General features: G+C 43.3%; 1 protein-coding gene across 4 annotated transcripts in view; it reads left to right on the top strand.

Annotated features, from left to right (window-relative positions):
- The window catches only part of MARCHF1 (membrane associated ring-CH-type finger 1), a 554,749-nt gene that overhangs the window by 247,690 nt on the left and 282,385 nt on the right, over positions 1-24,674 (top strand). For 3 of the 4 annotated variants that reach the window (XM_073606075.1, XM_073606082.1, XM_073606080.1), the window contains 2 exons: positions 4,287-4,366; positions 4,612-5,331. In XM_073606075.1, coding sequence (XP_073462176.1) covers positions 4,287-4,366; positions 4,612-5,331 — 800 coding nt within the window. The remainder of the gene's footprint in view (positions 1-4,286; positions 4,367-4,611; positions 5,332-24,674) is intronic. The other variant, XM_073606083.1, reaches the window with a different exon arrangement.

The following is a 24,674-nucleotide window of genomic DNA, read 5'->3' as shown; positions in this document are numbered from 1 at the left end:
TCACCCTTTTCTGCCTTTGCCATATGCCTGTACACCTGTTTTTATTATCTCCTGGAAATAAATGTATTGTATCATATTAGGAGTGCAGCCATTCCTTTTGTCTTCTCTACATATGTTTCTGTTTCTGTTGAAATTTGCTGCTAGACATGGCAACAAACTCTTGAAGTTTCTCTGATGTTTCATTCTTGTGTTTCATCAGATAAGTAGTTGAGTACCTGGAATAATCATCCATGAAGGTCAGTAGAAAACTGTTCCCGCCTGATGTGGGAGTTTTCATTGGACCGCATACGTCACTGTATATGAGCTGCAGGGGGTGGGTAGTTTTTCTTTGAGATGCCTATGGAAGGGGAGCACGTGTGGCTTTTGCTTAAATACAACACTTGCATTTTATGAGCACTTTGCAAGGCATTATTGTCAAATCTTCTGATAAGCCTCTCTTTATAATGTCCTGTATAGCTTCTGGAGTTCTGTGCCCCAGCTGCCTGTGCCATAAGTGAATACATTTGCTGTGTAGTAGGTTATTAGAGACTATACTGGCTTGCTTGTCTACGGTGATGAGTCTTTTGTGAGGAATTGCTTATTATTGTGAATTGTGCATTCATCACCCTGAAACTTAACTGTGAGATCGTTGTTTGCATAACTTTTCACTGATAGAAGGCTGCCTTCTAGTTCTGGAACATACAGCACAGGATATTCTGCTTGCCTTGTGGTGTAATGCAATTCAGGAAGCCCTGGCCTTTACTTTCTGAGGTGATGCTTTTACCATTTTCTAGGAAAACTTTGTCTTTTGCACTGTATTCCATGTTTGTGAAGAAGGTCTCATTGCTAGTCATGTAGATTGTCGCTCTGTATTATTTCAAAGGTGCCACTCCATGATGTGCCTGCAGTTTCCTTTGTGGTTGCTTTGACTCTTTATTTTGTGGATAGCTCTAGCATTCTCTGCTTGGCTTTCCAGATAGAACAGTCCTTTTTTAAGTGACTGGTCCTTTTACAGCGAAAACAGGCTCTGCTTTCTTTGTTGTGCTTTATGCCTTTGTACATCTTTAGATCTTTGTTATCATATTTTCTTTCCTGCTGTCATATTCATTGATAAATTTCCCTTTGACATATTCCAGTGTCAGCTCCTGCATGGGTCTGGTTTCTAAAGCGTTTATAAGAGCAGTATATGTCTCTGGGAGGCTGCAGAGGAGCAGGGCAACAATATGGTTATCTTTGATGTCCTCTCCGATGGCACACAGCTGCTCTGTGATCTCCAGCATAGCTTTCACTTGGTTACATATTTTTTGGCCTCCTTTAAGTCTCATCTTTTAAAGCTTTCTAAAGCTTTCTTAGTAGAAACAGCTTACTGTTGAGGCTTGAATGCTCATGCAGCTTTTGTAATGAAGTCCACATACCTACATGGCTGTTTTCTCTGTTCTTATGATAAGCTGTCATCTTCCACTAGTAAGCTTATAATTGCTTTTGCCTGTCTGTCCTTCCTATCCCAGTCCTCCGTCTGTGGGTCGGTCTGTATTCAGCACTTGCCACAAGTCATCCTTGGTGAGAAACACTTCCAGTTTAAACTTCCACAGCTGGTAATTGCCATTGTTCAGCTTTGCAATTGCAAATGTCACATCTGAACTGCTTGTATTCTTTCCAGTGGCTCTGGGTGCTGCTGGGTTTGCTGACTGTGCCTGAACCCATAAGCTATTATGCAGAGTATTGAAACATGCACTAGAAGCTTCTTTTTATACAGCAGAACACCTTTACTTTTATGGATGATATCTTTATCATGGCTTTACATCATGTAGACAGTAACAGGAAGCTAAACGCAAACAAGTGCATACTTAGATACAGAGGGTACTTCCTCTCATATCATAGAATACATGAACTATACACTATAATACTACAGTATGACCTGCTGGCATAGATAGGTATAATGCATATATATATATATATATATATATATATATATATATATATATATATATATAAAAAAAGTCAGTTTATAAACAACTTTTCCAACATAGCAGTGTCTGAAAAGAGAAAGATTATGCAGGCAAAGCAGATGAATTACAGATGTGCCTGGCCTCTGCTGTGTGCAGCCCAACATCAATACCAAAAATGACAGAAAAAATATGAATCCCTTTGAAAGTAAAAGAAAAATAATATAAATTAAAAAAACAATAAAAATGCATTGTGGCTGGGGATATCCTACTCTAGGGCAACCCAGGCTAAGATATTTCAATTATATTATATGGGAGTGGTTGAACTGCAAAGACCTGGACAAAGTGGGGTTAAACCTTCAAACCCGGGCATTGTTGTAGTGTCATTTTTTTGCAGCAGTAGCTGATGCTTGCTGCTATCTGTATCTACACTATAGGGTCACAGTGCAATATTTTTGGCTACTTTTTCTCAAAAAACACACTCTAGTTTCTATTTCAAGATAAAATTCTCTTATAATGTGGCCTAACCAAATTGCTTACATACTGTTCTGCTACTGAACAATAATTTTGGCTTTTGTCTCTTAGGTAACAGCTCTTGTTTTTAATTGAAAGATAAAATCTGCTTTGTCTCTTTCTATTTGCTGCCAATACAAGTGCTTGCATACTGTCCTAACCTAGTAAATTTCTACCAAACACAAACCTGAAGTTTATCATTTCTATTTAGCGATTTTGTGCCCTCTGTTTTGACATTTTGTTAAACTTTTAATACAATGCTATACTACAACAAACTGTCCAACTGTACAAGTTGAGGGGTATAGCTTTATGTTTTAAGAGTAAACCTTATGAAAGCATTTAGTTCTGTTGTGGTTATTATTTCCACCGTTCATTTTAGGCCTATTACTACTGGGTAAAAAATCAGGTGTTGAAGCCAAAACTACCTAAAAAAATATTTTTTTTTCAAGCTGAAATGAAGTCAAGTAAAGTCAAGTGAAGACAAGAAAAAGAAAATGTGATACCAGAATACTTTCCATGAACATAGTACTGTTCATGGAAAGGGGGCCCCCAGATCCTGCCCCCCCCCCCGTGTGAATGGGTAGGGGTACATTGTACCCCTACCCATTCACCAAAAAAGTGTCAAAAAGTAAAAACCACAATACACAGTTTTTGACAATTTCTTCATTAAAAAAAAAAAAAAAAGATCCATCCATCTTCAATCACGGCGCAGACGGACCTGAAATATAGAAAAAGAAAAATGAAAATACTCCACCCCCATGGGACGAGTATGGACTGGGGGGGAACCCATGGCAATTCTTTCCTCCATTTTTTTATCTATATTGCTGGGATCCGGCAATACATTACAGCCGCAAGCAATTTTAAATTACATTTTTTCCTTTAGAAATTTCATTTTGCTGCAGCACAGTAAAACACATCAGAAAGATGTGACACTTTACAGGCAGACCAAGGGGACCCCAGGCATGATATTTAAAGAACTTTTTTATTTTTATTGTTTCACTTTAAGACTTTTATTTGCATTGATACATGTCCCCTGCGGCAGTACCTGGGTCTCCAACCATTTTTCATGGCAATAACTTGCATATAAGCCTTTAAAATTAACACTTTTAATTTTTTATGGTCATGTCCCATAGACTTTATTTGTTTTCGCATAATTTTTTTTTTCTGTTTGCGTGTCCTGGTGTTCGGCTCATCCCTACTGTTCAACAACACCATACACTGCTCAAAGGCATTTCCCAAGCATATATGTTAAAGAATTTGTGTTTTTTCCATGTGAAGTCACATTAAAAGGACCTTCTCGTCTCTTCTTTTTTTTGTTTTATTAAATGTCCCCTGTGATGGTGCAAAGCTCTCCAAACCACATTTTGACAAAAACTTGCCTATTAGCCTTAAAAATGGCCAGAATTTAGTAACAAGATTGCTGCTGCCCCCCCCCCCCCCAAAGACTTTAATGGGGTTCACTGCTAAGTTCAAGTTTTGCTCATCACTTGATGATATCTGATTTTGTTAGTGTAATACTATAATTTGCCAGTCAACTGTGGTATAATGTGGGGATGGACAAGAGAATTTGCCCAGGGGGGTAGGAAGTATTAATTTGTCTCTAAGGACAAGTAACTGACCAGACATCATCTGAAAGAAGTTTCTTAGCTCTTATTCTAAGCTTCAACAGTCATTCTTAGACAAAGTAGGTAAAGCTAATTAGGGGCATGTATCAGTCCTTCATATGTAAGCACTGTTATAACTTAAACATAATTTTTCAAATTTTTGCATAACCCCAGTAACCAACTTTTGAGAGGAATAAAATAAACTTTAAGTGAATTGGTAATATATTTTTTTCTTTCCTTATAGGCCAGCAGTCAAACAACAGCCACAGCGCCTAGGAGCTACTCACAAACATCTGTGTGTCCATCAACTCAGGATATATGTCGGTACGTAGAGAGTATATCTGTGACTTTATTAAGCTAGAGGCACAAATAACCTGATAATTGAAAATTATAAGAATTCTTATTTTTCTAGTTTTTTTTTAAGTTGTTTTTATACATTTGATTTCTCATCACATTTCCATGCACCTTCTCGTTGCTATTGTTGTTTTACTGTTTTTCATCTATTCATCTTTTTTTTCCTTCATCACTTTTCTTTCCCATTTTGTTTTGCCCATGGCTTTGCATTTTAGACCTACCTTGCTTGATGTTTTGGAAGATGACTTAATCCATACTACCCCTGTCGTGCCATTTGCACCTTCTGGTAGGGAGAATGGCAAAAAACAAGTAAAAAGAAGAGTAAGACGTAAACGGGTGAGCTGTTCTTCCTGTGCCCAAACAGGAAAGCAGAGAAAGATAAAACCTCATGATGAAGCTCAAAGATTAAATGTGTCTGATACAGAATCCTCATCAGATGAAAGGCACTGGGCCAGAAGACTTAACAGACATGAAAAAGTAAAAACATATAAGAGAGGAAGGAAACCAGAGAGACCTCGTCACAACTATAAAGCTTCCTCAGAGTCTAATGCAATTGAAATGGTTTCTCTACAATCCAAAGACTCAAATTCTCAGAAAGGTCAACAACAGCAAAATAGCAATGTGTGCAACACTATTCCCAGCCACAGAAGGAGAAAAATATCAAAGTGCAAAGAATCCAGCATTTCTTCGTCATCTCCATCATCGACTGAAACAAAGCGATATCCTAACAGAAGAATAAAAAGAAAAGTGCAGCCTTGCTGCACAAATTCACAGAAGTGCCAGTGTCAATGTAGAGAAGATAAAATTATCAAGAAGAATGTAAGGGAGGAGGGGGCTGGTGCAGAAACCCTAGCACCAGTACCTACAGCCCCATTTGAGAGTACTGCTTCCCCTAATAATGATGATGAGTGGTGTGATGATTTAGAAGTTTGCAGGTCAGTTTTCTATTGAACTATTTTGTTATAGTGAATTATAATTCTTGCATTATAGTAAACAAGTGGAAAAGGTTGCTCCAACAAATTGTGCAATGATGATTAATTACCCAGAAGTTTATTTAAATTAAACATGAAGTGAGAAAATGTGGTATAAACCAAGGCTGCATTTAACATAACAGACAATGTAAGGTGCCATATCAGATTTCTACAGTATCAGCTTGGCTGCTCTGTATGCTGCTGGTTCGTCACAGTGTGAGATAAGGGGGTCCTACCCTTTAACTTAGGGGGTCCTACCCTCTAACTCAGGGGCACTCAGAGCAGCTCCTGTATATTTCAAATCTGCAAACAGGGTTTGTGGGTTTCATTAGTTATTGTATTGTAACAATATTATTGTTACACTGTATTCTGATTATTGCTCTTATGTGCTTTACTAAAAAAAAAATCATATGTAAACCTCATTTAAACCAACAGTGAATATATATATTTCTAGCCAAAATGTTTTTTGTTTTGGATAGGCTAAGAAACTATTAGAACCTCTCTATGTTTTTTGCTTCTTTTTTTGCTGTCCTTGTCCTGTTGGGAATATTTCTCCTTCACCTCCTGTCCTGGAGACATAGCTGTACATAAGCATAAATCTCCTCACAGTGAGGGGAATTCTCTTAAACAGTTGTCACTGAAACAGATGTTCTGATAACAAGGGCTTGCCCTTGAAATGCATCAGCACACACATCTTAGTTGTGCCTAGGTCTCAGCGACATATTTCAACATCTCAACCTTCTTGTCAGTTGGGTTGGCTTTAAACAACACTTTTGGCCTGTGGGGTTTTTGTGAGTTTTAATAAATGTTTAATACAATTTTCATCATGTAATGTATTAGGCACTTGAATCATCTTGTTGTATTCTTTCATTTAGTACGATTCCCCTATTGGTAGAGAGCTACATTGGTGAAGCATTCCTGTTTCTGACAATATTTATGATGATGATTCTCCTACATTGATCCACTACTCTACCTCAAAAAATTACCTTAGCACTAAGTGTCAACACTTTGGATTTATCTGTTCACAGCTGTAAGTGTAAATCTCCTCACAGTGAGAGGAATTGCCTTCTTAAACAGTTGTCCCTGAAACAGAAATACCCAGTAGAAGAAGTCTCCCCACCATCTGTTCCAGTGACAGTTGTAAATTTTAAGCAAATAGGTGAATCTTTCCAGAAACAGCAATAAAAACCTGTCAGGGTTTGAACCTTTTCCTGCTAAAAAGCTAAAGCATACGTTTTTGATATACCTACGCTTTAAACAACTTTTAATCAATCTTTCCTTCTCTCCTTTCAATTTTTATTTTTATTCTTTTTTATTCATGAGTAAATAATGTTTTCATTTTATTTTAATTCATTTAATGTTATTATAAACATAATAAAACAAATTAAAGAAAACAGTTTGCACATTTTATATAAAGTAACACTACTCATTTTAAAAGTAACACTGGTCAAACTGGATACAAATTCCCTTTTTTTACCTTTTTGTGTCTTTAACCACTTTAATACCAGGCACTTCCCCCCTTCCTGCCCAGGACAATTTTCAGCTTTCAGCGCTGTCACAATTTGAATGACAACTGCATGGTCATGCAACACTGTGCCCAAACAAAATTTTTATAATTTTCTTCCCACAAATATAGCTTTCTTTTGGTGGTATTTGATCACCTCTGCAGTTTTTATTTTTTGCGCTATAAACAAAAAAGCCTGACAATTTTGAAAAAAAACTTGATGGGCACTGATAGGCGGCACTGGCGGCGCTGATAGGGGGCACTGATGGCACTGATAGGAGGGACTGATGGGCACTGATGGGCACAGATAGGTGGCACTGGATAGGCAGCACTGATGAGGAGCTACTGACAGGCTTTACTGAATGGCATTTGAAGGGCACTGACAGGCATTACTGATGGGGCACTGATTTCCACTTTTATGGGCACTTATTGGCACTGTTGTGGTCACTGATAGCCACTTTTATGGGCACTGGTAGGCGTTCTTTGTGGGGCACAGGCTGGCAGGTGATGAGCACTGATTGGCAGCTGATGGGTACATGTGATGGGGGCTGCACTGATAATCAATGTGCTGATTATCAGCACAGACCCCCCCCCCCCTGACAGGGAGAGCCACCGATCAGCTCTGCCTCTCAGCGTGAACTGAGGTAAACCGTTTACCCGAACTTCCTGGTTCACACGATGATTAGCTGTGATTGTTCACAGCTGATCACATGGTAAGAAGCCTCTGTCAGAGGCTCCATACAACAATCGGAGTTGCGGTGTGTCATAATGACACACAACACCTCTGATCGCCACAGCTTGATATCCTGATCATGCTATATGACGTCCGATCAGGATAACTAAACCACTTTGCCGCCGTCATTTTGCTATATGGCAGGCGGCAAGTGGTTAAACAATATAGGAAATTAAATAATTTTTGCTAGACAATACTATCAAATTACAACTGTATTACTTTGGTATCATAAGTGAGTCAAAAATCAGACTTAATAAGCCTATAGCTGAAATGTGGCCTTGGTTCAGAAGAGATGTATACAGTGTTGACAACCTACCAGATTGAAATTTACTGATACAACACCCAAAATTTACTGGCACAGCCAAGTTTTTACTGGCATTTCCAAATGTTACAAAATTACAGTTTTAAGTGCAAATTTCAGTATTTAGGCTCCAAACAAGTATAATATGCAATTAACAGTGTGATTTAAGATAGAAATTAAGGCAAAAAACATAGTAAGTAGCTTAGGGACAGGACTTAGGAGGGCAAAAAATTAGAATGCAGGCACCACTCAGCTCCCTTGAGCCATGACATAACACGACATGCTTAGGCACCACCTCTGCCAGACCCTCTCCCTGCTGTTGCCACACAGTACACACTGTAGCAGGCACTCAAATGGTCTCGGCCAGCTCCAGACTGGAGCCGCGCATGCCGAGCATCACAGCTATATTTTTTTACTAGTAACCTTTTCCTGTCACTAGCATTTACTGGCAGGAGAAAAATGCCAATTTTTTACTGGCTGCCAGTAAAAATACTGACAGTTGGCAACACTCTCTGGTTTATTTACTAAAAGTAAATCCACTGTGCACTACAAGTCACTGTAGATCTGAGGGGAAAAAAAATATGCATTTTTTGCTAGGAATTGCTGTAATTCCTCCAAAAAGTATATATTTTCTAAAAGTATATACTCTGGAGAATATAAATGGTAGTAGTTGTAATTTTTTATGTTGCATTATTTTTGAGCATGTATTTATCAAATGCATACTATCAGGAAGAAATACACTAAAATGAATATTAGTGAAAAAAAAACACAATATTAAACCCAATTTTTGGTAAAGTATCATGTCAGGTCCTAAAATTGTGCACGCTCGTGGAATCACAGAAAACTGTGGTACGCAAAATTTTCCATAGGCGAAGCTTTTAAAACCTTTACAGGTTATAAGTTTAGATGTAACTGTGAACTATGGTGCTACAATTATTACTCTCCGATGTTCGCGTTGATACCTCACATGTGTGGCACAATTGATGTTTACATGCATGTTCTTGTCCTACTGTGCATTTTTCCTATGAGGTGTGTGTGGGGTTTTTGGGGATGCTTTAAAAAAATTATTTTATTAATTTTATCGAATTCTTTTTGTTTTTATTTTTTTAACTTTGTTGATTTCACAAGCAGACTAGTAAGAATCATCTGCCCTCAAATGCAGCTATTCAAACACTAGCCCAGAAGTGACATAAAACGTGTCAGTTGATGTCAGTTGGAATGCAGTGGCTGCAAGGACAGATCTGACATTCATGCCGGTGTAGGTGCATGGCCCCAAACGCAGACTGTGTGAGTTCAGTGACATATATTTACACGGATGTCAACTTAAGAGCAGTAGCTATGTCCATGCAGCTGCTGTGTCCCAATTGACATGTATGGGACTGCCTGCACAGGAATGCATGGAATACTTGTGCATTCCCATGCAGCTGCTGTGTCTTAATTGACATCGATGGGACTGCCTGCATGGGCGTACATGGAACACCTGTGCAGCTAAAATGGTCTTGCTGGGGTATGGCCTGCGTGAACGAGGTTGGGGGCAGCAAAAATGGCGCCTGCCAATCGCCCTCCCCCTTAACCTGCAATAGGTAGCAGACTAGGATGTTCACATGCTGTGGCTGCAATGCTGTCAGAAACCATGAATCAGACCAAGACAGAAGTACAGTTAAATCACACTTGTTTAATAATAAAAGTAAATAGAACAAACGTAGTCAAAACATAGCCAAAGTTCGATAACCGGAAAGGATAGTCAGACAAGCCAGAAAGTCAGGGAGCCAGGGATCAGCGTAGTGGAACAGCGAGCAGGATCTGGAACCACCAGTATTGAGAGGAAAACGTCTATGGAAATCACTGAGAAGGACAGGGGCATGTATGTCCGAGGATGAGACGTTCCTCTGGACCGTACCCTTTCCAATGCACCAGGTACTGTATGCGCCCACGGAACCCACCGGAGTCAACAATGGACTGTACTTCATACTCCTCATGGTTCTCAGCCTGTACAGGGTGAGGACGTGGTACCAAGGTGGTAAAGCGGTTGCAGACCAAAGGTTTTAATAAAGAGACATGAAATACAGTTGAGATACACATATTAGAAGGAAGGTCTAATGCGTAAGCCACTGGATTAATCCTGCGAAGAATACGGAAAGGCCCAATAAACTTCAGAGTTGCGAACTTCAGAGAGGGAACACAAAATCAGAGATTGTGAGATGACAGCCAGACCCTGTCCCCAACCTGGTAGGTCAGCATGGAGTCTGTACCTGTCATTAGCATGTCGCAAAGCCTCCTGGACTTGTGCCCAAGTGTAACGAAGACCACGGAGATGCTCCTCTAATGCAGGAATACTCTGCGGAACAAAAGAGTCAGGCAACATGGAAGGTTGGAAACCATAGTTCACCATAAATGGGGACAATCAAGAAGCAGAATTCAAGGCACTATTGTGAACAAACTCACCCATGGTAAGAGGTCTGACCAGTTGTTATGATGCTCAGAAATATAGTAATGTAGGAATTGCTCCAAGGGCTGATTGGCTCGTTCTGCGGCTCCAGAACGCCCGTTCTGTGGGTGATTCGCAGATGAGAAAGCAAGCTGAATTCCCAAAAGGCTCGCCAAAACCGGGACACAAACTGACTACCCCTGTCTGAGACAATCACCTTGGGTAGGCTATGTAAGTGAAAGATCTCCCGAGCAAAAATGGAAGCCAGTTTCTTAGAAGTGGGCAACTTCTCAAGTGGAATACAATGAGACATTTTCGAGAACCGGTCAACTACCATAAGGATAACTGTGTTGCCCTGGGAGCTGGGTAACTCCACAATGAAAGCCATAGACAGGTGGGTCCAGGGCCTCTCTCCATTGGGTATGGGTTGTAGGAGGCCCGCTCGAAGGTGTCGTGGAGTCTTACTCTGAGCACATAAGGAACAGGCAGCTACGAAGGCAGTTACATCAGCACATGGACTAGGCCACCAGAATTGTTGGGAAATGGCCCAAAATAGTTGATTCTTCCCAGGGTGGCCAGTAGCCTTGGGTGAATGATAAGTCTGGAGCATGGCAGTACAGAGACTCTCTCGGACAAAGCAGCGGTCACAAGGTTTCTCGGGAGGAGCATGGACCTGAGCAGCAAGAATTTTGTCACCCAAAGGAGAAGTGAGACTGGTGCGAACCATAGCCAGAACACGATCAGGAGGAATCACAGGAACCGGAACTGACTCCATCTTGGAAGTGGAGAAAAATTGTCATGACAAAGCATCAGCCCTTACATTCTTAGTATCAGGTAAGAATGAGACAATGTAATTGAAACTTGACAAGAAAAGAGCCCATCGTGCCCTTCTGAGAGAGAGGCCTTTAGCCTCAAACAAGAATGTGAGATTCTTATGGTCAGTAAGAATGAGAACCGGCACAGTGGTACCTTTTCGAGGAGATATCTCCATTCTTTCAGGGCTAAAATGATCGCTAACAGCTCTCTGTCACCAATCTCGTAATTGCACTCCGCAGGTGACAATTTCTTGGAAAAGTAGCCACAAGGATGCATAGCGCTCTCAGAGGTAGGACGTTGAGACAGAAGGGCGCCAACTTCAGTCTCAGAAGCATCAACCTCAAGGATAAAAGGTAACATAGGATCAGGATGTGCCAACACAGGAGCAGATACAAAGGCAGCCTTGAGACTCTCAAAGGCCTTAATGGACTCCGGAGACCAACTCTGTGGGTTACCGTCCTTTCCGGTCATATCAGTCAGGGGCTTGACCAGAGATGAGAAGTTACAAATAAACTTCTGATAATAGTTGGCAAAGCCAAGAAAACGCTGCAAAGGACATAAACCCACGGATCAGGGCCACTGTAGGAATGCTGAAAGTTTCTCTGGGTCCATTGAAAAACCAGCAGTGGAATTTACATAACCCAGGAATTTAAACTGTTCATGATGGAATTCGCACTTCTCCAATTTATAATAGAGATTGTTCTCTCTTAATTTCTGAAGCACACAACAGACATCTGTGTGGTGGCTCTCCAGGGACTTGGAAAATATGAGGATATCGTCGAGATAAATCACCACACATAACTGCAACAAATCTCGGAAGACATTGTTAATAAATTCCTGGAAAACTGCCGGGGCGTTACAAAGACTAAAAGGCATTATGAGGTACTCATAATGGCCTGTTCTGGTATTAAATGCAGTTTTCCACTCGTCGCCCTCCTTAATCCTCATGAGATTGTATGCCTCTCTCAAATCAAGCTTCGTGAAAACTGTTGCTCCCTTGAGGCGGTCAAATAACTCTGTAATTAAGGGAATCGGATAGGCATTCTTAATCGTAAAACAATTGAGACCCCTATAATCAATACAAGGTCTCAGTTCACTGCTCTTCTTCACAAAGAAGAAACCAGCACCAGCAGGAGACGAGGATTTGCAAATGAAACCTCGAGAAAGTGCGACTGCAACATACTCCTCCATAGCTTTATCCTCCAAGACCGACAAAGGGTAAACCCGGCCACGAGGGGGTATGGCACCAGGTTGAAGGTCAATTGAACAATCATACGACCAGTGTGGAGGCAAATTATGGGCTTGACCTTTGTCAAAGACATCGCTAAAATCGCGGTACTCCTCCGGCAGGGAGGAGAATGAAGAGGTGCACAGGACCTTGGCTACCTTCTAAAAGCAGGGGTTGTGCCTCTGTAACCAAGGATAACCAATAATCAGAGGAAACTTAGGTGAGGAAATAACTTGGAATTGGATTATCTCTTGGTGAAGAGCCCCTACAGCCATTGACAAAGGAAAAGTCTCATGAGTCACATGGGCAGGCTATAGAGGTCTCCTGTCAAGAGCCTCAATGGCAAGTGGAGTGTCACACAGCTGCAGCGGAATTTAGTTCTTCGATACAAAGGCAGCATCAAGGAACTGGCCTGCAGCCCCAGAGTCGATTAGAGCCTGTATCTCGACGGACGACTCAGCCCAAGAAGAGGTAACTGAAACCAGGGGCTTACCCTTCTGGATAACTGGGGATTAAACAACGCCACCTAAGGTCTGTCAGTGACAGGACCTCAAGGTTCGGAAACAATGCCACCTAAGGTCTGTCGGTGACAGGCCCTCAAGGTTCGGGCGTTCCCTGGATGGTTAGGACAAGACTTCAAAAGTGACCTGCTTGGCCACAATAAAGGCACAATCTCTCCCTTCTCCTGAGGGTTCTCTCATCTGCAGAGAGACGTGTAAAGCCCAAGTGCATGGGATCACCTTCACTGACCGACTCGGTACCAGGAGGCATGGGAGGTGAGGGAAGCAAGAGTGGGACTGCAAAGCTCGGAGACAAATGTACAGGAGGCTTCGGCAAGCGCTCCTTAAAAGACAGTCTTTTTCTGTGTCTGGAGTCAATGAGGAGGCAAACATGATCAACTTCTCCAGCTCAGTGGGTATATCTCAGGCTGCTATCTCATCCTTGATGGTATCCGAGAGACCATGAGAAAAAGCAGCCATGAGGGCCTCATTGTTCCAAGCAACCTCTGCTGCCAGAGTACCGAATTCAATGGCGTAATCGGCAACAGTTCTCGTACTCTGTTTGATGGACATGAGGCACTGGGCAGCAGAAGCGGAGTGTGCGGGAACGTCAAAAACCCTTTTAAAAGAAGCCACAAACTCAGAGTAACTCAAGACAACAGGTTTTTGCATCTCCCATAGAGGATTTGCCCAGGCCAAGGGTCTCTCAGAAAGCAAAGATATCACAAAACCTACTTTGCTTCTGTCCGTGGGAAATCCCTGGGGCACCATCTCAAAGTATAGCTCAACCTGGTTGAGAAACCCTCTGCATTGGACTGGATCGCCCCCAAATTGCTGGGGAAGCAGAGCGGAACCAGACATACCTCATATAGAGGTAATACTTGAGGCGGGTGCCTGCACAGAGACTGGAGCAGCAGCAGGGACGGACTGCAACACAGGTTGTACCGGAGCTACCACAGTGGGAGATTCCAGGTGAGCCATCAGGAGAGTTTGTAACACCATGGCATACTGATCCATGCGGTGATCCTGATCTAATCTGGAAAAAATATTACCAACGAGTGGATTGACTGCATCTTCTGAATTCATGGCCTTCGCCTACGGTCAGAAACCATGAATCAGACCAAGACAGAAGTAAAGTTAAATCACACTTGTTCAATAATAAAAGTAAATAGAATAAACGTAGTCAAAACATAGCCAAAGTTCGGTAACTGGAATGGATAGTCAGACAAGCCAAAAAGTCGAGGAGCCAGGAATCAGCGTAGTGGAACAGCAAGCAGGATCTGGAGCTAGAAGGAATGTCAGCCAAGTGTCTATAACAGGAACGCAGGAGATAGTCTCTGTGATGTTGACCAAGGCGAAGGCAGAGATCATCTGGGATGGACGGCTTAAGTAGGCAGGACTGATGAGCAGGATATCATCACCAGGTGAGTCACTGTGGAGAGATAGGAGCTGGTACTTAGCTGACAGCTGAGCAGCCAGCTCAGAGAAGGAAGGGCTGACCTGACTCTTAGTTCGTGTTGGGTGAATGGTTCGAGGCGAGCAAAAGTTTGGCCCAAACATCACCTGTTTGCCTGTTTGGTGAATACCCGAATTTGCGGGATGCTCAGTGGGGTGTTCCCCTGCCGAGGGCCCCACAATCCACTATGAGCTCTCCAGTGCATTCTAGGGTTTTAATAGGATGCTCGTCAGGTGCAAGGCTTTGTCAATTAGCATTGTCAGAGCCCTGACTGGATGAAGTGGTGATGACTTTCTCCAATCACGGCTCAGTGCTCATAGTCCCACCCCACACTATAAAATAGAAAGCTTTTGCAGTGTTTTGGAGTGGTGATAGACAGATCAGGGCTCAGTTTGCTACTAGCAAGTTAGTATGTTCACTCATTGTGACTCTAAGCGTAGAGTGTTTGTGTAATGTTAGGATAGTGTGTCAGTGTAGTGCAGTGTTTAACACAGCATTACATAACACTTATGCCGCGTACACACGGTCAGATTTTCCGACGGGGAATGTTCGATGGGAGCTTGTTGTCGGAAATTCCGACCGCGTGTAGGCTCCATCGGACATTTTCCGTCGGAATTTCCGACAACAAAATCCATTATCGGAAATTCCGATCGTGCGTACACAATTCTGCCACACAAAGTTCCATTTCATGCTCGGAATCAAGCAGAAGAGCCGCACTGGCTATTGAACTTCATTTTTCTTGGCTCGTCGTACATGTTGTACGTCACTGCGTTCTTGGCGATTGGAATTTCCAACAAGATTTGTGTGACCATGTGTATGCAAGACAAGTTTGAGCCAACATCCGTCAGAAAAAAAAACATGGATTTTGTTCTCGGAATGTGTGATTGTGTGTACGTGGCATTAGTGCTGTATACAGTGCTGTATACCCTTCTTTTTTTTTGGTTGCTGCATATTTTGTTTTTTTTTTGTCCCCTGCCTGCCCCCCTTTTTTAAATTGCCATTTTTTTTGTGACTGCAACGCAGGTATTCCCCCCCCCCCTTTTTATAGTTTTTAAATTTCTGTCAGCATCAGTTCTCAAATTAAAGTGCACCAAACACCACTTTTTATTCAATAAAGTACATCCAATCACACATTTCCCAGTTTCTATTAAATTTGGGTAATAACCCCCCCATCATGTCTGGGAGACCAACAAGGAGAGGCAGACGTTTCTCATGCCACTATGAGGGGGCCAGCAGCATCTTTGTCCACTGGCAAAGGTGAATATGGTCTGTCCTCAGGCAGGGCACATTTGTCTCTGTTTAGCCACAGCATGTAGAGGAGGTGGTGGACTGGCTTACTAAACCATCCTCAACCTCCCCATCCTCTATGACCCAAGCTGACACTAGTGCGCAGTCCACCACAGCTTCCAGAGTGGCTTTTCTGCCTCCTTGTCTACAGCTACTCCTGCCATAGTCCAGCATCATGCATGGAGGAGTCAGCTGAATTATTTGAACACAGTGTCAACCACTTGCTTCTTGAGGATGCACAGACACTGCTTGATAATGATGTTGGTTCTGAGGTAGAGGAAGGGAGTAACATGAGCCTACAGAGAGGGGAGAACACTAATAAACAACAAATTTGAAGTCATGTTCCCCCATCCACAGCATATTTAGCTCCAGTAATGATGACAATGGCAGGGAAGATGATGACGAGGTCACTGACATGACTTGGGTGCTGGATAGAGCAGAAAAGGAAAGTGAGGGGGAGGCAGCCATCATGGAAGAATAGAACAGTCACCCTATTCCATCATATTGGGGAGCTATTATCTCCCAGACCCACTTCCCATAGCTTAGCTGTATGGGCCTTTTTTAACACATGTGCAGCCGATCGCACTGTTGCAATTTGCAATCTCTGCCACAAGCAGATCAAGCTTGGCAAAAACACCAGCCGTTTCTTCTCCCCCTCACTCCTCACCTTTCATGTCTACCCCCGCTATATCTCATGACTTCTCAGCAGTCTCCATTGACAGGGATGGTATAGCAAAGGGTGTCACAGGTTCTTGCAACACGTCTGCTAGCAGCACACCACCAGCTGTAAAGTATACAGGAAAATTTCTCTTCCCCAACAGCTGCAGTGAAAAAAAACACTCCCTGCTACCCACTAGCCCAGCATCTAAATTTCAAATTGCTGGCTTTACAACTCCTGCCTTTCTGTCTAGTGGATTCTGCCCCTTCTGTGAATTTGCAGAATGTGCTGTACAACAATGGGAGGTTCCCAGTGGCTATTTCCTTGCACATAAGCTCTGTACCATCACATGGAAGGCAATGTTTTGGCATCGTTGTGCAAGGCAGTCAGCCGCAAGGTCCACATTACTACTGACATGTGGTCCAGCAAGCATGGTCAGGGACAATAAATTTAGTTCACAGCACACTGGGTAACTCTGCTTGCAACTAGGAAGGATGCAAAACAAGGCTCAGTGCTGGAATTTGGTTTGCCGCCATGTCTCCATACAGGTGATGGCAATGATGCAAGATCTGTCCTCCTCCTCCATGCCCTCCTTTGCTGGATTGTTCTATGAACCCCCTAGGCGTTCAAGTGGCTATTCAACAAGTCAGTCTAAAAGATGACATGCAGTGCTTCTGCTAGGGGACAGGAGCCACACCAGAGCAGAGATTCTTTTAGCTCTGCAGGGGCAGGCCCAGAGGTGGTTCACGCCATGGAATGGTGCTGTGCGATATTGGCACTAAGCTTCTGTCCGTCCTTTGACAGGGAACATTTACACATGTGTCATGCCTGGCACATGTCCTCAATTTGGTGGTGCAGCATTTCTTAAACAGGTACCTGGGGTTGCAGGATCTTCTAAGGCAGGCCAGAAGAGGCAGTAGCCATTTCAGGCTGTCACCAGTGTTTGGTTGGCTAAAATTAATTAGGAATTCCACCTGCCCGCAAACCACCTGATTTGTGACATACCCACCAGGTGGAACTCAACTTTGGCAATTTTGCAGTGGTTGGAAATGCAGCAAAGGGCCGTCAATGAGTACCTGTGTACGTATGGCAGCTTAGAGCAGCTCAGCTTTTTTTTCCCCATGCCAATGGCTACTGATAAAGGATGCATGCACTGTACTGTCACCATTTGAGGGGGTGTAGCACCCTCTACCAATAGATAGGTGCTAGTAATAGTTTTTTTTACTAGGTACTGTCAGCACAGGCAAATTTAGGCAGACCTTTGCTGAAAGCTAGGCCTGTCTGTTTTGATCTGGAGGCTGGGAGTGGTCAGAGTAGCAGTGGGTGTGACCACCTGTGCTCCAATTCTGAGGTGCCTCCCCTGCTTCCAGGGAGAATATTCTGGAAGAGAGGCTGGGCCTAGAACTGGAGTGGCAGGCAGCTCATGTGGGAGCCCTGACCAATCCCCACATGGTATTGGCAGGGGGCAGGCCTCCTATGTAAGCTGAGGTAACATGCCACTGGGGGGAGATGTCGGCTGAGTGGAGTGAGGAATGGAATACTAGGTAGCAGCAGGAGGGCACCCTCATCTGTGGGGGTGTGTACCGATCGCAGGAGGAGGCCCAGGGAGAGCTGTGAAGGAACTTTGCCTCTACGCGATCATTGGCATTGTCTTTGTCATCACACGGTCGGTGATAAATGACTCCTGGATCAGAGGGGCAGTTGAAGCTGTTGGAACGTATGGTCTGGTCAAGTTCCTCATCAAGGACTCAGGGCAGTGAAAGGTCAGTGAGTGTTATCACAGTGGAGGGCTGGATGTGCCAGGAAGTCTGTGAGGGAACTTTGCTTCTACACGGTCATTAGCAAAGTCTTCATCATTTACACGGTAAATGATGGGGAGTCCTGGAGCAGAGGAGAGACTGTGGGGATCTGTGTCAAATCAATGTGGCCTGAGGGCACAGGATTTGCAAGTTGGGCTGACTGGGAACAGTAGTCCACCATCCATTAGAAAGCTTTTAAACTACTAGGCCTCCAGGGAAAGGTACTGCAGCTCTCAGGCCTAGTATCAGCGAAACAACCAGAGCCTGCTTAAGGACTCATTCAGAGTGGGTCATTCTTGCCCAAAGAAGAAGATGTGACATTACTTTACCTCAGTATTAATAAGTTTGTGCAGGAGGAAATCAGTTTGTGCAGGAGGAAAAGAAGTTCTGGGACCATCACTTTTACATGGTCAAGAGTGATGTCCTCATCCTTTACACAGTAATGGATGGGGAATGCTTTGAAGGAATAGTCTGCGGGAGTTAAGCAGAGGAGGAGCAACAGTCTACATGGAGATGCAGGGAGAGATCATACTCATAATATATGCACATCAACTCTTCTGGCTCTAACTATGCGCTATTGTGCTTAATCTTTAAAATATGATGGCAATTAAAAGATTTTTTGGGCATACCATATACCCTTTCCCCATCCAAGTTGTACCCCCCAATAAAACAACAAAAACAAAACCAGCAAAAGACTGTTCATTGTCTCTGTAAGTGATGTATGAAGTCTGGCAGCGGGGTGAATTGGTGGATTGTCTATTACTAGTGGCAACTATACCACTACAGGATCAAATGAAAAACCTAGTGCCAAAGTACCTCAATAAGCAGGGTGACTCTGCAGGTACTCAGTAGCAATTTGTGCCAACGTCCCCAGAAATCGAATTGTAGATAGGAAAACTCTAGGCATGGGACTTTAAGGGCACAATAGTATTGAACTACAAAAAATAAATTTAATAGGGGTATTTTATTAGAAAATTATAAAAGACAATGGACACACATAGATTGTTTAAAAACACTTCAGGCTAGATGTAAATCCTAGTAATAATACACCGTATGGATCCTATCCTGCAAATTTATGTAGCATAAAGAAGGCTATAAATATACACATATATCGCTTAGTCCGTATATAGGAGAAATACTTCCCCTGAGCATTGAACAGTAGGCAAGCACATAATTATAGCAGACAAGATGCAGCAGGTTTGGTAATCCACGGTGAGATGTTCTCTAGTTGCTCTACATGTTTCGCGTTACACAGAACGCTTCCTCAGGAGCTAGAGATTCTAAAATTAAAATGCATAAAAGAAACAACAAAAAAACAGAAAATCAAAGGACATAAATATACTAAACAAAATGTACATATGAGTATCAATATTGAAGATATGATCACTACCAGGCAGAATGGCTCAAGGGACAGGCCCTATGAAAGATTATGGTCTCCAACCAACGCACGGTAAGCCCAATGGTTGGGGTCAATAAAGACAGGGAAAGCAGGGAGTGCAATCTGAAATGAAGAGTTTTAAAGGGTCTCAAAGTGTATAAATTTTTTGAAAAGATTTGAAGCAGTAGGACCGAGGACAAGGTGGGAGGAAGGGGAACGAAAAAGGGAAGGGGAAAGGGAAGAAAAAGGAAGGAAAGAGGGAGAGGGGGGAAAGAAACGAAAAAAGGGGGAAGGGGGAAGAGAGGGGAAGGGGGGGGGAAGAAGGGAAGGAGAAACAGAGAAAAGGGAGGAAAAAAAAACGGGGGGGGGGGGGGAAATGGGGGAATGGTAAAAAATAGATGGAGGAGCGTGGTACACTTACCAATTGAGTATGGTAAGATTGCATAAATCTGTCAATAGTGATTGTATGCAGATGATCACAATTTGATCATAAATATAGGGTATCTGAATTGAATTGGAAACAGCAATCGGTCACAACCTGGAACCTCTCAGAAAAATGTAGCATCAGGTATCCATAAGAGGGAAAGCAAAGGCTTTATCGTTGTAGTGCTGGTATATGGATGAGAAGAAAAGGGGAGATAAGCAGTCACATTGATATTACTATGTGTTGTAGTCAGAAAAAGCTGCAAACATAGAGGTGCTTTGCTTGTAGATTAGAAAGCGCTAGTAAGACAAAGGTGACCTTACCCTCAGGTGGATGAGAGGAAACACAAGGGTGCGCCGTCCGGCCTAAGCAGGGACCGGTGCTGTGGCCGCATAGAAGCAGGCGGAACAGTGTCCCTATATGTGGTGACTCCGGCCGGAAACGGACGGCTCCAAGGGGCGTGACGTGTTCCGGCCCCGCTACAGGCTACCGCGCATGCGCCACATCACGTAATCCTCACGCAGGGACGCGACGCCAGGACAGTTCCACGCATGCGCCGAGGGGTAGCGTGAGGGGAGACGGGACGAAGCGGATGACGCAAGCAGCAAGGCGGAGTTGGAGGGGAGGGAAGTCCCCGTATCTCCGACAATCGCCACACATCCGGTCGAGAGATCGGACCGGATGTGCGGCGCTGGGCAGCGGTACTCATTGAGGCAGGAACCATGCAATTGGGGAGGAGACCAACACTAAGGGAGAGTCCCTGAACCATCAACCTGGCGTGGATAGAAATAAGATTAAACATGCAATGTACATAAACTGTTATAACATTAATATGTAATTACAAAATCCCATATGGGGACATTAAAGACAAATAGGCGATGACAGTAACTTATAATATTTCAAAGAGGAGGAGAACATAAGAATACATCGATCTGGGGGCAAAAAAAAAATATATATTAATTAGAGTCAAATGTATCATATCATGTCATCGACAATTATTTACAACTGAATAGACAGGTCTAAGGGCAGAAAATGACACATGCTGGAAGGGGCTTAGTATGGATCAAAGGAAGGGTTTGTATGAATGGGATTCATTCAAACCGGATGCCCTGGTGGCGTTCAAACGCTCGATCCAGAGGGTCTCTTTTTGTAATATGAGTTTGTCCCATTCACCACCTCTGGGGTTTTGGGGGATGACGGCCAAAGCAGCAAAGGAAATCGACGAAGTATTGAAACGATGGTATAAGTCGAGATGTCTGCTCACCGGAGTGAGCATCTTCCCATTCCCTGAATAGTAGATATGGTCGTTGATTCTTTGTCTGAGCTGCCTGGCCGTCTTACCCACATAAAAAACCCCGCAGGTGCACTTCATCAGGTAGACCACCCCTTGGGTATAGCATGTGGCTGCTAATTTTGGATGGTAAATTTCGCCGTTAGGAAGTAGGATGGGATATTCAGAGGATATCCATGGACAGAAGGAACAGCTACCACAGGGCGCTGTGCCCCTAGGTAGTTGTGGGGCAGTAGAGTTATAGGACTTGTACTGACTAGAAACTAGTCTATCTTTCAGAGAAGTTGCCCGTCTGTAGACTGTTTCAGGGTGTGTGTTAACATATTTCTTTAGAATAGGGTCTTCTGTCAGGAAGTGCCAGTGTTTCTTCAGAATATTGTTAATGTCATGATAATGAGAGGAAAATTGGGTGATAGAGTCTGACCGTGGTCTTTTGTGGTTGGGTTTTTTTCACATATAAGAGGTCAGTACGTGATTTACTCTTGGCTTTATTAAAGGCCTTGCGTAAGAGCGACCGGCTGTAGCCTCTAGCCAGGAGTCGGGATCTCAGGAGGTTGGACTGGTGTTGAAAATCCGTCATTTTTGTACAGTTTCGATGAAGGCGAAGATACTGTGCATACGGTATGCTTCTAATGAGGGGGGGAGGATGTGCACTTGTGGCATGTAACAGTGTATTTCCTGCTGTAGAAAATCCTCCCCCCCTCATTAGAAGCATACCGTATGCACAGTATCTTCGCCTTCCTCGAAACTGTACAAAAATGACGGATTTTCAACACCAGTCCAACCTCCTGAGATCCCGACTCCTGGCTAGAGGCTACAGCCGGTCGCTCTTACGCAAGGCCTTTAATAAAGCCAAGAGTAAATCATGTACTGACCTCTTATATGTGAAAAAAACCCAACCACAAAAGACCACGGTCAGACTGATCACCCAATTTTCCTCTCATTATCATGACATTAACAATATTCTGAAGAAACACTGGCACTTCCTGACAGAAGACCCTATTCTAAAGAAATATGTTAACACATACCCTGAAACAGTCTACAGACGGGCAACTTCTCTGAAAGATAGACTAGTTTCTAGTCAGTACAAGTCCTATAACTCTACTGCCCCACAACTACCTAGGGGCACAGCGCCCTGTGGTAGCTGTTCCTTCTGTCCATGGATATCCTCTGAATATCCCATCCTACTTCCTAACGGTGAAATTTACCATCCAAAATTTGCAGCCACATGCTATACCCAAGGGGTGGTCTACCTGATGAAGTGCACCTGCGGGGTTTTTTATGTGGGTAAGACGGCCAGGCAGCTCAGACAAAGAATCAACGACCATATCTACTATTCAGGGAACGGGAAGATGCTCACTCCGGTGAGCAGACATCTCGACTTATACCATCATTTCAATACTTCGTCGAATTCCTTTGCTGCTTTGGCCGTCATCCCCCAAAACCCCAGAGGTGGTGAATGGGACAAACTCATATTACAAAAAGAGACCCTCTGGATCGAGCGTTTGAACGCCACCAGGGCACCCGGTTTGAATGAATCCCATTCATACAAACCCTTCCTTTGATCCATACTAAGCCCCTTCCAGCATGTGTCATTTTCTGCCTTTAGACCTGTCTATTCAGTTGTAAATAATTGTTGATGACATGATATGATACATTTGACTCTAATTAATATATTTTTTTTTTTGCCTCCAGATCGATGTATTCTTATGTTCTCCTCCTCTTTGAAATATTATAAGTTACTGTCATCGCCTATTTGTCTTTAATGTCCCCATATGGGATTTTGTAATTACATATTAATGTTATAACAGTTTATGTACATTGCATGTTTAATCTTATTTCTATCCACGCCAGGTTGATGGTTCAGGGACTCTCCCTTAGTGTTGGTCTCCTCCCCAATTGCATGGTTCCTGCCTCAATGAGTACTGCTGCCCAGCGCCGCACATCCGGTCCAATCTCTCGACCGGATGTGCGGCGACTGTTGGAGATACGGGGACTTCCCTCCCCTCCAACTCCGCCCTTGCTGCTTGCGTCATCCGCTTCGTCCCGTCTCCCCTCACGCTACCCCTCGGCGCATGCGTGGAACTGCGCCGCGTCCCTGCGTGAGGATTACGTGATGCGGCGCATGCGCGGTAGCCTGTAGCGGGGCCGGAACACGTCACGCCCCTTGGAGCCGTCCGTTTCCGGCCGGAGTCACCACATATAGGGACGCTGTTCCGCCTGCTTCTATGCGGCCACAGCACCGGTCCCTGCTTAGGCCGGACGGCGCACCCTTGTGTTTCCTCTCATCCACCTGAGGGTAAGGTCACCTTTGTCTTACTAGCGCTTTCTAATCTACAAGCAAAGCACCTCTATGTTTGCAGCTTTTTCTGACTACAACACATAGTAATATCAATGTGACTGCTTATCTCCCCTTTTCTTCTCTTCCATATACCAGCACTACAACGATAAAGCCTTTGCTTTCCCTCTTATGGATACCTGATGCTACATATTTCTGAGAGGTTCCAGGTTGTGACCGATTGCTGTTTCCAATTCAATTCAGATACCCTATATTTATGATCAAATTGTGATCATCTGCATACAATCACTATTGACAGATTTATACAATCTTACCATACTCAATTGGTAAGTGTACCACGCTCCTCCATCTATTTTTTACCATTCCCCCATTCCCCCCCCCCCCCCGTTTTTTTTTCCTCCCTTTTCTCTGTTTCTCCTTCCCTTCTCCCCCCCCCCTTCCCCTCTCTTCCCCCTTCCCCCTTTTTTCGTTTCTTTCCCCCCTCTCCCTCTTTCCTTCCTTTTTCTTCCCTTTCCCCTTCCCTTTTTCGTTCCCCTTCCTCCCACCTTGTCCTCGGTCCTACTGCTTCAAATCTTTTCAAAAAATGTATACACTTTGAGACCCTTTAAAACTCTTCATTTCGGATTGCACTCCCTGCTTTCCCTGTCTTCGTTGACCCCAACCATTGGGCTTACCGTGCGTTGGTTGGAGACCATAATCTTTCATAGGGCCTGTCCCTTGAGCCATTCTGCCTGGTAGTGATCATATCTTCAATATTGATACTCATATGTACATTTTGTTTAGTATATTTATGTCCTTTGATTTTCTGTTTTTTGTTGTTTCTTTTATGCATTTTAATTTTAGAATCTCTAGCTCCTGAGGAAGCGTTCTGTGTAACGCGAAACATGTAGAGCAACTAGAGAACATCTCACCGTGGATTACCAAACCTGCTGCATCTTGTCTGCTATAATTATGTGCTTGCCTACTGTTCAATGCTCAGGGGAAGTATTTCTCCTATATACGGACTAAGCGATATATGTGTATATTTATAGCCTTCTTTATGCTACATAAATTTGCAGGATAGGATCCATACGGTGTATTATTACTAGGATTTACATCTAGCCTGAAGTGTTTTTAAACAATCTATGTGTGTCCATTGTCTTTTATAATTTTCTAATAAAATACCCCTATTAAATTTATTTTTTGTAGTCCAATACTATTGTGCC

This window comes from Aquarana catesbeiana, linkage group LG01 (assembly GCF_042186555.1).
Source record: "Aquarana catesbeiana isolate 2022-GZ linkage group LG01, ASM4218655v1, whole genome shotgun sequence".
Classification (NCBI taxonomy): Eukaryota; Metazoa; Chordata; class Amphibia; order Anura; family Ranidae; genus Aquarana; species Aquarana catesbeiana.
This window is presented reverse-complemented; position numbering and strand designations above follow the sequence as displayed.